This window comes from Sphaeramia orbicularis, chromosome 4 (assembly GCF_902148855.1).
Source record: "Sphaeramia orbicularis chromosome 4, fSphaOr1.1, whole genome shotgun sequence".
NCBI classification, from domain to species: Eukaryota; Metazoa; Chordata; class Actinopteri; order Kurtiformes; family Apogonidae; genus Sphaeramia; species Sphaeramia orbicularis.
Genome location: NC_043960.1, coordinates 19384356 through 19401224, shown reverse-complemented (window position 1 = coordinate 19401224; position 16869 = coordinate 19384356). Strand labels below are relative to the sequence as shown.

Here is a 16869-nt window from a genome sequence, read left to right as displayed (position 1 = left end):
CCGGGCGGGTGCACGACTGGCTGCTGCTGCGGCGCCGAATCTCTCGCAGTCCCCGCCGGTCGCCCAGTGCACGGTGCCCCGGCTGCTGCTGGCCGAAACATGGCGGCGGCCCCGGAGGAGGAGGTAGACCGCAGACCGATCCGGAGGGTCCGGTCCAAGAGTGACACGCCTTACATCAACGAGGCGAGGATCTCTCTGCACCTGGAGACAGGTAGGCATCCGCCGGTGCTCCATGTCTGGGTGCATTAGCAGCCTCCACAGGGGGAGAGAGAGGAGTAAAACGCCTTCTGGCTGCGAGGGGAAATTGCTTAATCGTTTAGTTACATACATCAGCATGACTTTGGGCTTTTATTGTGTGCTCCGGTGGTACCCACGGTGCTCCACTGCACCTCAGTGGATGGTAACCACACAGTGACTCATGCACTGGGTGATGATTCAGGCACACAGGCTGCTTTGTAATCCGACTATTCTAGTGGTATGCGGTGTGGAAAACCTAATTATCACCACAGGACGATTGATTGCTTTCACCAGACTCCGCCTTTACTGTCGGTTGCAGTGAAACGTGTGAACTTCCTGAGGCTGCTCATGTAAAAATAGGTGATTTTTTTTTTTTTTTTTTTTTTTTTTTTTGCATTAGGAGAGGGAGTGGATGGATGGATGGATGGGTGGATGGGTGGATGGATGGATGCTCCGGCATGTGAAACCTTCCTATGATGGTGATGCTTAAACCCGGTTTGTCAAGTTATTGTTTCCTTTGTTGCCATGGTCACGACGGTACACTGGCAAGAAAGCTGGATTACACGCCTTTAGGTATGGGTTTTTCAGCAGGATGTGTCATTTTTGTGGGATTGTTATGTGAAAATGACTACTTTCATCCCCACTCATCCTCGTGGGAGGCTGGTGGTCTAATATCGCATCAGTGCGGAGCTGTCCACTGCCCCGTGGTGCTGAAAATGCCACCGAGCAGGAGAAGGAGAACACAGCCCGAAGGATTCACACGGTATCGGTGTTTCTCCACTGATGATCCACGGCAGGCTAATAGGGGTTTTTTGTTTTTTTTTTTTTCTTTTTACAATGAGCTCCTACATCTGAATAGCTTGAGGTCGACCCTCCCCCTGAATTGCCCGTTGTGACAAATCCCAGTCACATGGTGTGTATAGCCTGGTAGTCTAGGCGAGACTCAAGCCTATATTTTCCATTTCGGCCACATGCCAACTCTAGAAAATTCCCCTGCCAGCCAGTTCTTCTGCTTTTTTCTCTGCTCTGTTAAGCAAGTATCATGCAATGCATTAGTCAGCAATTTGAAAGCTTAACATAGTCACTGCAAAACATTTTCATTCATTCGTTCGTTCGTTCAGTCATTCATTCAACCTGGTTTCTTTCTCTGAAGAAATTTAATTGAGGTCTCATTTACATCACAGCCCATATGCAAATGTAATAAATGTTGAATATCCATATATATTACTGAACATATGGAGTGAAAATCTACAAACTAAACATGAAGTCTATTACAAACTGGATATATTTGCTATATGGACTTCAATATTTTCTACAAATCAACAAATTTCACTATTTGAATTTTGTGTATGTCATAAATAAAGGTGGGTATCATCAAAAATTGCTGGTAGTAATACTGATATATTGTCTTCGATTCCAGCTCTTGAATGCTACCATACAAGTTTTTACCACAATATCCTAGACATGATTTAAATACTATCACACTATGCAATACATTTATATGAGCGTAACTGGGGAATTATGTGTTGCATTAAAATTATTCTTTCAAGCATTCTGATTTGAGTTAAAGGCATTGACTTTACATGCACTAGTTCATAGAAACAAAGTGAAAAAATACGTCAGATCTGCTCATTCTTATCATGTGGGACTGATGTCCACAATAAAATCAAGTAAACTCAAAGAATCTTTTTTTTTTTTTTCAATGTAGTTTAACCTGTTTTAGTAGTTTAGTTTTACTTTTTTGTTTACAACAACCTGAATTCTGTTAAAATATCATAAATAAACATGTTAAAAAGTGGTATGTGCATGGTGTATGCACTGATGTTGAGGAGATTTGGGATCAAATGATAAGACACTTTTCAACACTCAGCTGCATGTAAATAATTTGGTCACTACCAGTAAAAGCATCACAGTTTGGTACACAGCCCAGTAATGAACTTATTTCTACATATACCATATCTACAAAATGTATATATGCGATGATTAATATATCACCTTATAGGTAGCATATATAGCAACATCACTCATACCGGGCAATTTATGTCATGTATATTACATTTATAGGAGGTGAGGTGAAAGAAGAAGCAGTGGTGATGCAATAAAATAAAAGGTAATCCAGTAAATGTGAACCTGTGGCCGAACTGAATGAATTATGATGCAGACATAGAAAAAACAGTGGGAGGAAATACATCAAAACATAAAAAAAAACATTAAATATAGCAAAAAAAAATTGATAAAAGGCAAGGATATTGGCAAAAATGAGAACATCTAGAAGTAAAGTATGGTAAAATTAAAAACTCAAATTGTCCTTGAAGATAAAATGAAGAAATCTAAAGTTTTGGGGTTTTTTTTCCAGATGATGTGTCAGGTGCAAAATGAATAAAACTGCTTCAGTTTAGGCCATTTTATATAAGTGATTCTGATAATGGTGCAATAACATTTGTTAGATGAGAAAAACAGGTCAGTTAAGCAAAAAGAGGACTAGTCTATATATAAAATTAAAATAAAGAAAAGATAATAGTAAGAGTAAGATAATAAATGATGCATTAGACAGACATGTACACAATATAAATATCAAACAATGACAGTTAAAGCATAAAATAGGGCTGTGTGTGCAACAGTAGTGGCTTTTCCATTGGACACATGTGCAAAACTTTACAGATATTTACTAAATGTCGAAAAAACAGAAGTGCGTAATGTCGGTTTTTTCCTTAAATCACAAATGCGATGATTTGTTTATTTATTATCGCGAGATGACATGAGAAGTCATTCCATAAACACAGTGATGAGTGTAAATATGGTGTTGATTTACAGATATATTCATTATTATTATTATATATTACCCCTCTATTCCGTACTAAATTAAAAAATGATTCGGTTTCCTGGTGTGTCCACATATACCTCGCTATGTTTCCTTTAAACTCCTCTTCTTTACTTGATGTAACACCCATCAACATCTGTTTGTTTTTGTTTTTTTTTTAATTCACATGACTCTAGTTGCAGAAAAAGGTCTTTCCATTGCAGTTTGCATGATATTCCAATTGTGCTATGCCTGAAAAACCACCTCTTACCAGCTTGAAAACTTTTCAGCGAAAAATGAGTTTTGGCGAAATTTTCCATCAGGCAAGTTTTTATGCACAAGTTATACTCCCATAATTTGAGGATCAATGGAGAAGCAATTAGTGATTTTGCATTTTGTATTGACAAGCCTTGTTGGCTGATAGTTCAGTTCACAGTGCAGTCCAGAAGACATAATGTGAATGTTGGCATATATGCATCCTGATCACTGACGGCAGAGCTGAACAGATTTGTTTTAAGGCTATTGTTCTTTATTTACAATCTCACTGCTCTGACCCAAGCAGAGGTGAAGAATAGATGTGAAAAACCAGCTTTACGTAAATCTTAATGAGATCAGGAATTACTCACATGCTTGCTCTGTAATATGCCTCTCCTCTCAGCCTGCTTAGACCTTTATGACTCATTCAGACCCACCTACTCATAATCTCTCTCAGCTGCCCTTTCTCTGGCCCCAAACAATCTTCCTCTCCATTTTGTTTTCTATTAAACGCGGCAGTGCCCTCCTCTCAGATAGATTAGCAGTGGCTCCCACTATGAGTAACACTGTTCTCTGTTGGAGCTTTGTGTCAGCCTTTTCCATCAGGCACGGTATGAATGTGAAGGAGGGGGTCGGCTGCTGCTGCTGCTGCTAACAGTGCTGCTCCTTTTGGCTATTAGCTGGAAACAGAGCGGGCAGCTGGCATGGCATCACTGAGAAAACACTGCCAGCTACATATCCCTCCAACTACGATGCATTCCTGTTTTCTTTTCCTCCCTGCACCCCCCCACCACCACCACCACCAAACTGCTGTGGTCTAATCTCATTTTTTGTGTCACCATATGCCCACCCACTCTCTTGATTCCCATTTACTGTATGATTGTGTGTTTAGCTGCTGCATAAACACAGCCCACTCTTTTCTTTGATGTGTGTCACAGCTCATATGTCACAAATACTCATGCCATCTTCAATGTTTTGCTGGCATGTTGGCCTGGTGTATGTTTGCGTGGGTGTGTGTGTACATGGGATTAGTAAACAAGAGTTTGTCACCTTTGCTTTTGTCAGATGGTGTTGTCCTAGGGGTGGCAATCAGACCATAAGATCATATGAAAAATGAACTGCAATCTTTCCTCCCAGTTCTGAAATATATAGATCACAGAAGGATTATAAACATTTAATGGATTACTCTTTTTGACTAATTAAACCTGAATATTAGGTAACGCTTTATCTTCAGATCAACATTTGTATCATCTCAGCATACATAGCATATTTGCTCTACATTCACGTAAGATTCTTATTCATGCACAATGACTTTCTTACTTAAATCAAATAAGCAGAAATTAGGGGGTTATTTGGGGAAAACTCTTAGTTAAAGGTCCAGTGGGTAAGATTTGGGGAGGTTTCAGAGTTTTGTTTTTAGTTACTGAATAAGCACCTGAAAATAAAAATAGCTGTATCTGTCTGTGGTTGTTTTTATCTACAGAGGGAGTGACTCCACCATGTTTGGCTGCAAGCAGGAGTTTACTTTAGCAACGTGTGAATATGAAGGAACTGCTGCTGTAATTTTTAATCAGATTAATCACAGGGTTGCTGTGGATTAATATTGATTAATCACAATTAAAAATCATTCATTTTAAATCTACAGGGTGTCCCATAAGTCTCCATACATAGGAAAAATAAACGTTACTTGACATAAACCATTTTTATTTATATAATATGCTTTATATGACTGCCATTTTGTCGGGAACACATTTCAATGCGTGTCCTCCACTGCTGAAGAACTATAAAGAAGATATATAAAGAAATACATGTTAGAACCATATATGTATTGAATGTATTATGTCTCCTATGTATGGAGACTTATGGGACACCCTGTATATTAATTGCATTTCATTTTGCATGAGCAAACAGACTCAAGAAAGAAGGGACTATAAATGCACTTAACGTGTTTATTAAACACCTTCAACAGTTTCAACAAATCAACTTGAAACAACTGTTCTATCTTGGTTTTTCATGTTCATGTTTCATATTTCTATCCAGAGCGCCAATGTGCTGTTGAGTGTCTTCCATCATTATAGGTCGGGTCTGTTGTCTGTCACTACCGGATCAACTGCCCATTTGCGCATGCGTGATGGTAACTCTACTTGGACAAACTGCCCCAAATGCATTGCCAGAGACATTCAGAGTCATTCTACGCTGCAGATGGGTTAATTACGTTAAAATTTTTAATCAGATTAATCATGATGAGTTTGTATGTTCTCCCCATGTCTGCGTGGGTTCTCTCCGGGTACTCCGGCTTCCTCCCACCGTCCAAAGACATGCACTGATAGGTTAACTGGTTAATCTAAATAGCCCATAGGTGTGAATGTGAGAGTGATTGTTTGTCTCTATATATCAGCCCTGTGATGAACTGGCGAAATGTCCAGGGTGTACCCTGCGTTCACCCGTAAGTAACTGGGATAGGCTCCAAGCGACCCCCGTGACCCTAGTGAGGATAAAGCGGGTTCAGAAAATGAATGAATGAATGAATAATCAGGATGATGGATTAATCTGTGTTAATGCGTTAATTTTGACAGCCCTAGAAGGAAAGCATTGTTTGGTCTATTATAGTCTAACTGTGGCAACAGATTTAATAGTTTTGTTTTGTAATTTTGTCTACTTATTATTTCTTATAATAAAGAGTAATGTTAATTTACTCTAATAGTTCTCTCATTGTTGACAGCTAACTGCCTAAATGTGTCAAGAATGAAGGTGGAGTAATTTCAGTGGTCGAAATTAGCAAAATACGACATGAAGCATAAATGAAACAAAACTATCAGTGGTGATGTCTCTTTCTCCTTTAAGCTTTGGATTGATCTTCATTAATTCCTCAGAACAGTATTCCGGCCTTTAACTGTTAGAAGAGAGCTGCAAAGAGTTTATTGATAACTCCTCATGAATTCAGCATCACGCTTGTTCACCCACAAAAATACAGTCCATGTTAAAGGAGGGATTTTTTTTTTTTTTTAATTGAATCATGAATATTAAAACATTTCCCTGTGGTCTACATAAACTGTAAATGCTATGCTTGGGTCTGAATTCTTCATTAATTCACCTCCCCAGGTCCATCTTCAACCCTATTTCTGAGTAATGACACCAGAAAGGTCGTTTTGAGTGCTGGCTCTTTATATGCAAATGAGCCACTTCATGCCCCACCCCCTTCAGGTTGTTGTCCGTGCTGCTCTGTTTCGTTCAACCAACAACTGAACATTTTAGGTAATCGGCTCGAAGTTTGGACATATTTTCAGTCAGGATTACAACCACTGCTACTGATAAACAGTTATGGTGTACTTGGAGAAAGGTTCGTCGGAAGTCTTAACCTTATATGTGCAAATGTCATGACTTAACTAGTTTTAAAACGTAACAACTTAAGCAGGAATTAAAACAGGTTGTAGAAATCCACTCAATTTTTGCCAGAATGAATATAACCTCCTAAGACCCAGGAAATGTCAGCAAAGTACAAGCTTTTTTGTTTATTAAATAAGTGCCTATAGTGGAAACATCACGATGCAACAGTTTTTTCAGATGCAGTTTTTAAAATTTTTATGGAACGTCCTTTGTGGTGGAGAGTTTTCTTTTCTTTTTTTTTTTTTTTTTTTTGTATAAAGTTGTGAAACTCTTGTCCACAAATGTGGACAGAAAACCCATAGCTGGGTCTTAGGAGGATAAAGATAGCTTTGCAGCACCTGGAGGGTTCAAATTCAAACTTTATGAAGTATTAGGGTCCAAATACACAAATAAATGTACCAAAGACTAATAAAAGTGGGTTTAGCAAAATATGACCCCTTTAAAAATAATGTGTTTTTAAGTAAGATTATTTGGGTTTGAAACTTCACTAGCTAATCAAGTAAACATAGTAGCTGTGATTACATGGACGTTTCTTCAATATGTCAAATATTCTATTTAGAGATTCCAGTGTTTATGTGAAAAATAAATAAACCCACACACATTTAATCACACTACAGCATATTTGATATACACAAAGTGGTTCAGCAGCTGTGAAGTGACTAGTCTTGTGGAAATGCAACCATTTTGACTTTAAACCCTTCTGACAATTTTTAATTTGGTTTGATAGATTTCAGTCTCAGTCTTCTTTTCATTTGATCATCAGGCTTTTCAAGAATCCTTAAATCTTGCAAGTTCTCTGAGACTAAAAACAGCCCTTTTTGTTTTTTGGCATGTTTGATATTTTTGTTTTTGTGTTGCTATGTTTCTGTCCCTGAGGTTTTTTATTCTGATCGGGCTATTATTACAAACATTGGCAAAATATTAGGATCTATGTAAACACAACTACTGACAAACCTACTCAAATTCATTTATTTCTGTTTTACACACATTCATTAGACAGATCAGATTCATTTAGTCTTTTTTAAAGTCTGTGGTTTAGAGTTTCTTCTGCTCCATTGTGTTGAACCAGTCCACAGCTCCAGCTCCAGTGATGTAAATCCAGGTCAGCTCGACTGGAGCTTAGCCTGTCTTACAAAGACCAAGACGTAGGCATTACCACGCTGTCTCTCAAACACAGAGAGGACTAATACAGACCTGAATGAAAGGCCAACACACAGAGGGCCTAAATGAGAGGAGGTGGAGGAGCAGGAAGAGTCGGAGGAGGACGGCAGGATGGAGGCTTTTAAATCGTAACTACATAAAGACTGGCACAGTGAGAAAGAAATAGTTGGCAGTTATCCATAGACTATAGTCCACCTTAAAACCACCTCCCTCTGGATGAGTAATACTCTTTGTCTCTCACATTTACTCACAGTCTCTCTCTCATGCATGTACAGTACATCAGACCTGCTATCTGCATACATTATCCAGGCCTTGAGCAGAGTGCCAGAATTACACAGACAGAATACAAAAGCACAAGGAGGAGGTGCAAAAGCTTTAAATGCAGAGGAGTATACTTCCACTGCCTCCCCCCAACACACAAAACCCCTCACTCTTCCTTTCCTCCTCTGGCACGTGGGTCAGTCCATTCAGCTCAGACAGGCCGGGCATTGTACTGACAGAGAAAACCTGATTTACTCTCACACCACAGACAAGACAGTGAGAAGACAGAGGAGAATGTAGTATTGTGGCGCAAAGAAAAACATACAACAAATGTTGTCTTTCTGTTCAGTAGTGGAGGAGGGTAGTCCCCTTAAAGGAGTGATATTTTGCTTTTTTAAATGGAATTATGCACTTTAAATCATTTCCCTGTGGTCTACATAAACTGTAAATGCTATGCTTGGGTCTGAATTCTTCATTCATTCAACTCCATAGGTCCATCTTCAACTCTACTTTTGAGTAATGACACTAGATAGGCGGTTTTGAACGCTGGCCCTTTAAATGCACATGAGCCACTTCACACCCCACCCCCACCAGGTTGTTGACCATGCTTTCTGTCCCATTCAGCCACTTGTGTTCATTAATACAAAAAACAACTGAACATTTTAGGTAATCAGCTCGAATTTTGGACATATTTTCAGTATGGACTACAACCGCTGCTGCTGACAAACAATTATGTCACACTCTGAGAAATATTGGTCAGAAGTCTTGACCTGATATGTGCAAATGTTGTGATGTAACTAGTTATAGAAACGAATAACAAATTAAGCAGGAATTGAAATGGGTTGTAGAAATCCAGTGGATTTTTGCTGGAATGAATATAAAAATATAGCTTTGCAGCACCTGGCGGGTTCAAATTCAAACTTTTTGAACTATTAGGGTCCAAATACACAAATAAATGAACCAAACACTAATAAAAGTGGGTTTAGCAAAATATGACCCCTCTAAGTATAGATACAGGTTCAGAGCAGCAGAATAAATCTGTAACTGGATTATGACTATGCATTTTTGTGTGCATTGTAATAATAACTCAATCTGAGAACCTGAGACAAAAATAATCTAATCAAATAAATGCAGTAGAGGAAAGGATAATATTTGTGTGGTGGAGTAGAACTGCAAAGTGGTATAAAATGTAAATACAAGCACATGTTTGTTCTTACAGTGCTTGTGCTAAGTGTTCCACCACTTACTCTGTGAAACTATTGTATTAGGGAAACTCCTTTGAATGCAAAGCTTTGCCAACTCCGTAACATGGAAGTTTCTGAACTTTTGAAACATATACAGATTTCTCAGAATTTGAACACCATTTAAAACTTATCATATAATTCAGCAAACATGACCTATATGACATAAACTGAATAATTTGTAGATATTGCATTTTGCAGTTCATATTGTGACTCTTATTTGTGTTTTCTTATTTTGTGTCAGTTATGTTCAGCTGAATTTTAATGACATTAGATCATAGCACTAACAGAATAAAATCATATCTTTACTTTTATGACTGAACTCTGTAGTGTCAGTCATTAACATGCAGTTATTGAAATAAAAACAGTCACTGCATGACTCACTATGCAAATATCAGTGAAGCAAAGTGCCAGAAAATGATGAATTAACTACATGTAGTTAACTACTCCTCTATCGTATAATCTTTTGGGTTTTTTTGCTTTCCTGCCTGAACATGTTGTGTTTTGTAATGTTTCCACAACCCAAAAGACCAGATTTGTTTATCTTATTGCTTAAATATGGTAATTATGGCTTCATGAAAGCAGTTTTGGTTTAATATAATTGTTATTTGTGCAGGTGTGTCATGCATTTATTAGTGTCATTTCTGGCTCTAATCACTCTTCGGTTCCCTGCTGTTTTGCATTGCTCCTTGTATGGCAGCCTGTCTGTGAGCATCTCTTTGATATTTGCCCCCCCATGGTTATTTTGAGTGTGCCCTCTTGTGGTTCAGCTGTGGGGGATGGCTTCTTTAGAAGAATACACACACCAACCTCAAAATGCATGTAGAAATGGAACCACACTTGCAAAAGCTGTTGTTTTACTGCTGTTTTACTGTTTCTGGGTGGATTTGTCTGCACCAGTGAAGGCTACCTATCAAAACAGATGAGCTGCATACAGGAGGCAGAGTGGTGACTCATATCCCTGTGATATGCCAAGTCTCACATTCACACATTTACAGGGATGTGTATACACACACACACACACACACACACAAGCTCCTAGAGGCTCTGCTGTTCTGTCACTTTGAATTAATGCTGCACATCGTGGGTCCAGTCAGGAGGGAGGAGGGCGGTTGTCTGAGCTCTGAATGGCAGCATAAGAGGAGGAGATGAAGACACTGAAGGAACAACAGACACATTGAACTTTGTGCTGCCTTTGAACTCATACACTCTCTTTGTCCTTCTTCATCATGTCACACTTATAGTGTTTTGGTGTTTGTTGATACCAACAACACATTTCTAGACAGATGGAGAAAAAACAAGATACCACCAGGGACCACAGCAGATACAGTAGATTGTGTGTAACCACATGGACTCAGGATTAGTTTGGAAAACCTTTGTCAAATACAACAATTTGTAGTTGTCTGTTAAAGCTTTACTGTGCAAAAAGGAAACCTCATGTTATAGACACACTGGCATATGTGGCAGCATGTAATATGTCTGTCATAATATTGAAATTTGATTTGATGATTAATTGTTCTGCATATAATCACTGACAGTATTATTGCCTAGTTTCCTAACGTCATACCACTGCTGTTCTATAAGTCTAATAACTGATTTATCATGCACCTATACACCTTATGAAGAAGAGACATTTATTGTTTTGAAACATACAAAATGAATTATATTTCTGTTAAAAAAAAAAAAAGTTGAACCTGGCAGATATGACACGACTAAAAGTCCATTAATGACATATTCAGCCAAGGTATAAAATCAAAGAAAATGCAATGCTAATTTCTTGTTGAACTTGCTCCAGAAAAAGACTAAGATGTGATTAGATGAGAAGGTGTTATTAATGTAGCATGACTTAAAGGGTGGTAAACAATGTGGAGATAAAGATGCTATATCTATTCTATTATCAACAACTGATTTTGTATGATTATGTAAAATATATTATCATGTGAAGTATAAAAGAAATACAATTATTTCAAACAACTGCAATATGATGATTATGTAATAATTGTGACAGACCTATGTTGCATTAATAATCCAGAGGACCATCAGATCAGATATTCACGTTTTTCACAGTTTAGTTTCACTCAAAATGTTCATTGGTTCTAAGTATTTGTGAGTGACCGTGAAACGGAACATATTAGTAGATCTGTAATGCTGTTCTATCAGTTAGAGGTAAATGATGGTTGTGGATGTAGTAATGTCTTTTATTTTTATTTTACTTGTTTATTTTTTTATTTAACCATTATTTAGCCAGTGAATCCCTTGATATTAAAATCTCTTTTTTGAAGGAGACCTGGTCTGAGTGATTAGACATCTTTACACACAGCAATCTCTCCAGATTTTGTATTTTAATTCTTTTCTGAACAGTAGAGGAAAGAGCTGTGCAATTATTTAGATTACAATTGTAATATCAGCCTGTGCAATTAGATAAAAGCAAAAGGCTACAATTTACAGGTCCCATGTGTTTCGAGCACCAATTAGTGACACTGACCACAGAGAGGTGTTGTGTAAAGCAGATAAAAATGATAGTCACACTCTGCTTTACTGTTCTGAAGTTTTTCTATTTTTATAATACTATTTAAAGTTTGTATATTTGAGTTTTAATTCAAACTAATCAGCAATCTGCACTTTCATTGATAACCAATCATAGAGTCAAATCTTCATATTGTCTACAGTGTGACTTAATCACCAAAAAAGTGCTGCTAAAGGAAAAGGAATAATATACAACTTCTTTCTAATCCTCTTTTGAGGAGCTCTTCAAAGACAGGAAGGAAGACAAAAAGGAAGAACAGAGGAAATGCTTTTAAAATAGGAAGGAAGGAAACTGTCGAAAGAAGACAGGAGAGAATGTTTGAAAGAAAGGAAGAAAGTATTGTTTTACAAACAGGAAGGAAGGAAAGAAGGAAACAAGGAACTATTCACTTGTTTTAAATTCTTTCAATGATTTTCTCTCTCATTTTGAGTCGTAGGCCTTTCCTGGATGCTGCCGTTGTATTAAACCATGATTTACTCGATTATATACAGTTTGTCACTATATATAACCATCCTGTAATTCACCTCAAACATCACATTTGATTATTTTGTTTTTCTGTTTCTCTTTGGAACATTCATACAAACATTTGCTGTTCAGAATGAGTCCATTTACTCTCATTCATGTTTGTTTGTGTTATCTAAATGCAAATTTCCTGCCTACATCAAAGCTACATGTAACAATACAAAGCAGACAAATGACAATAAAATGGCATAAAGAGTGTGATTTATGGCACAAAATAAACAGAACAATGGATGTATTTTCTGTCACAATGTCATATTTGTCAGGCGTATTTACAATCACCTGCAGACATCACACTGTGTAAAATCAGAATTATTCTAAGTTTTTATTTCATTACTAGTCCTAATGTGATGTTTTATTGAAAACAGTTCTTTAAAGGCGCTATATGTGTGTGCTAAAAAAAAAAAGACCAAAAATTATCATTGTGAGATGGAATGAGAACCACTAAGAAACAACTTTTAGAGTCAAAGAAAGTGACAAAGTGATAAAAGGTAGAAGCACTGTTGTTTTCACCACTGTACACAGCTCTAAATGAAAAGAACAGAGTTTGTGAAATCACAGCATTTCTTCTTCAAGGGTGGGTTTGCTCATGAGGCAGAAGCAAAATTTTTCCAAAATATTTAAAGTTTCTGGTCTTTTTCTAAATACGGGGAAAAGCTTCTTGAGTTGCATTGGTAGATATTCAAAGTGGTAAGTGAGGACAAAAATATTTTTTCGAGCTGAAAATTGCAGTTCATTTTTGTCCTCTGAAACACCCTCATTAGAGCATGGTTCTTTTAATCTCAGAGTTGTGGGTTCACGCTCCACATTGGGTCATAGATTCTCCTTTGGATCCACCTCTAATAAAAAGTGAGTAATGAGCTGTGTTTTGTACCCACAGCTAATAGTAAAACAGAAAAAAAAGACATATACCACCCAAGCAAAAAAAAAAAAAAAGTATATATCCAGTCCAGTCCAACTTTATTTATAAAGCACTTTAAAACAACCACAGTGGAGCAAAGTGCTGTACAGAAGACTAAAAGCACAATAAAAATTAATAAAAACATTAAAATCAAATAAAAATATATATAAATCTAAATGTATATAAAAAATTTACAGTTACCCAAGTCAACAGTATGTGTCAGCACCTCATCTGTCCTCATCACCTCATAATTTCACTTTTTCTACTTTCTGTGTGGTTTGTCACATAGTGGCTGTCTAATAAAAAGAGACGTTATAAATTTAGGGACTAGTGAACTGGGCAGCGCTCCTGCTGTGGAGCTAATTATCTACAAAGCTCTGCCGGCTCAGCCTCCATCCACACGACTCAGGATGATCCCAAATAAAAACACAATAACCTCAGTTCACCCACAGCTATGTGACTGTGGAGGTTGAAGGTGTAGAGCAACAGAGATTAAATGGCAGAAGGAGTCAGTTTTAGCCTCCAAACTGCAGGTCTCCAACTATCTGTTTCAACGGCAGAACGGCGCATTAATTTTGCATACTAAATCTCTGTCAGGATCGCAGTCCCTGCTCAGGGCCTAAATTAGCAGCAGCAGCACCATCAAAGGCCGAAGGATGATGAATATTTTTTGCCTGATGGAGACAGGAGCCCAGACGGGATAAGAAGTGATATGTGGGGTAAGATCAGAAATAGACAAAAGGGTCGAGTGGAGAAGAGGAAGGGGGTCTGTGGTTGTCAAGTAGGAAGTAAATCATACAGACAGTAATGAGTGAGCAAATCTCCATCAAAGGCTCAGCTCGCCCCTCCCACACCAAAAACACATTAAAGCCCTTCAAAGCAGGATGAGGAGTTGTCAGTTGCAGTGTTTCATTTAATTTTATTTATACAGGAAAGTAATCTTACAACTGTACTGAGTTATTTAAACCCTCAAAGACCTAAACACCCACTGGCATCCATACACATCCACTGATCTAAAATGTTAAAATAACTTTTCAACCACTAATCCTATCAATACACTTAAATAATTCAGGTAAAATACAGCATCTCAGCTTTTCACTGGCATCAGATGTATCTTAATTGGATGTTCAGATGCTCTATCTTGAACAAGGCAAAGTCTAATTATTTGCAACATTGATTCAACAATAAAATCCTAGCAGACAGATGTTTTTATGCTCAGTTAAAGATTTATTTTCCTTCCGTTTTCTCTGTTTTGATGTAAAAACCTTAATTTACTCTGTGGGTTTATGAACATCTGTATGGTCAGTAAATTAAAGAGTAGAAAATACCTGATTTTCATACAAAAATGCAAAATGTAGTGGACAATATTATTTAAAAATGCGATGGATCACATAAAGGTTAAGGGTAGAGAAAAGTACATTTGAAAGTCACTACGCAAATAGTTTTTGGTCTTGATGGGTTAAAACTAGTTTAGAGCAGCTTCCTGTTAGGGTTGTGGACTTTATATTTATATGGACTTTCTAAGGAATATAGCGATATATTTTGAAATGACATGTAGGATTCAAAATTACATTATAATAATTGGATCTAGTGTTCCATTTTTGATGCTAAAATCATGCCAATGTTTGCATTTTCCTTTTCTATCCTGTCATAATGTACAAAAAACATTTTAATATGTCGTACTTATACTTAATACTTATCATAAAAACAAAACCAGCTAAGTTTGCATCATGTTCGCTGTAAACTGTGTGACTGTGTGAGAGATTGATCCACTGATTGAGTCCTTTTGTGAATGAGCTACATCACATCGTTGGAACATTTAGCTGAAAGGCATGATTTAAAAACAAGTCTGACCCGTGAGCATTGAGCTGCAGTCGGCCTAAAAAGTGCCACTATCGATCACAGCAGTTTCATTTAGCGTTTAGTGACTGAGACCCTGACACATGACCTGTGCACCGGGATCAATAACCATTTGAACTTGAATTTACTCTCAGAATCCATTAAGTATGGTCCATTATGTAATGGATGAGACTGCTGATTCTTAATAACTGAAATGATGGTGAGTAATATGAAAAATTAAGGATATTCCTATGTTATTGCCATGTTATTTTTTTAGTGTTCTGTGTTTCAGTTTGAGATCATTACATTGCAGAAATTGAAATAATCCTTTGAATAAATACTCGTAAAAGTATAGTACAATCGCTTACTCTTTGAGGAATGTGCTCGAATTGAGTCAAGGCAAAACCTCAAGTGGAAAAATCAGCACTGCATTATTCATCTGCACAGTATAAAAACTTAAAGGAGTTAATTAAAACAGAAAAACAAACACCATACGGAAAAAATATGGCCGTCCAAAGCTGCAGTCAAACACGATGGAGGCATTCAACAACCGCTGTGCTATAAGGATGTACACTTTAACAAACAAGTCCACGCTAAAAATAACATTTTAAAGCCTTTGCATCAATTACTCAGAGTTGGAGTTAAAACTGTTGTCAGAGTAAAACTCAACATCATGGAGACATAAATCAAAGCTCAGGCAAATCAAATTTTATTTATATAGCGCCAAATCATTACTAAAGTTATCTCATGACACTTTACACATAGAGTTGGTCAAAACCAGACTCTAAGCCAATTTACAGAAACCCAACAGAATCCTCCAGGAGCAAACACTTGTGACTGGTGACAGTGGTGAGGAAGGCAAGTCAAGGTTTAGTCGAAGCACTTGTGAATCTCTATCAAAATGGAAAACAACAGAGATAAGAGATTGTAGAGGGTGAAATCTTAGCAGATCATGACCAGATCCTGTACATATAGTAAAAAAAAAAAATACTTTTAAAGTCCTGTAATTACAAATATATGTCAGATAATGTGAAGGAAATTCAGAGATCTGTTTCAACACATATTATACATGTAAGAAAATAACTGTTGAAAAGACTGTCCTCTTTTCTGGAGCCATACTTTGCATAACTCTGTCTTAATACCATGATATAATAAAACTGTGACTGCATTAGAGTGGGATTCTGCTCAATCAAGTGACAAAAAAAGCAAACATTGTAAAGTGGCAATATATGTTTTGTTCTATGATTATATTTGGTGACATTATATGCTTAAGTGATGCATACAAACTTGCTAATGGGAGCAAAAATTACCACCATGTTACAAGAGGAACTAAGATTATCCCAGTATCTGGGAGCAGACATTGTTTTTATTTTACAATTTTCACACTTTAGTTTATATATAGTATTTTAACTTTCATATATTTATTGTTAGGGTGGAACAATGCATGGTGTTAATAGTGGTTAGCACTATCATCCCACAGTTTAGACATACCGTAATTTCCGGACTATTGAGCGCACCTGAATATAAGCCACACGTCTCACCATCGATTCACTGATGCCAAGCTTATGTGCGACAGCTGTATTTCCTTCTTCGACAGCCAGATCGATCGCCTTTAACTTGAAAGCTGCCTCATATGCATTTCTTCGTGTGTTTTCCATGATGAGGGTGTGTGCATGATGCGCCCAATGACTGATCTAAAGAATCTGGTGTGAGTGTGTTTGATTTACAGGGATTTGAACGG

General features: G+C 37.3%; 1 protein-coding gene across 1 annotated transcript in view; it reads left to right on the top strand.

Moving 5' to 3' along the window:
- Positions 1-16869, top strand: part of phactr1 (phosphatase and actin regulator 1) — a 60788-nt gene continuing 43919 nt past the window's right edge. Inside the window, exon 1 of the mRNA XM_030132502.1 lies at positions 1-211. Coding sequence (XP_029988362.1) covers positions 100-211 — 112 coding nt within the window. The 5' untranslated portion in view covers positions 1-99. The remainder of the gene's footprint in view (positions 212-16869) is intronic.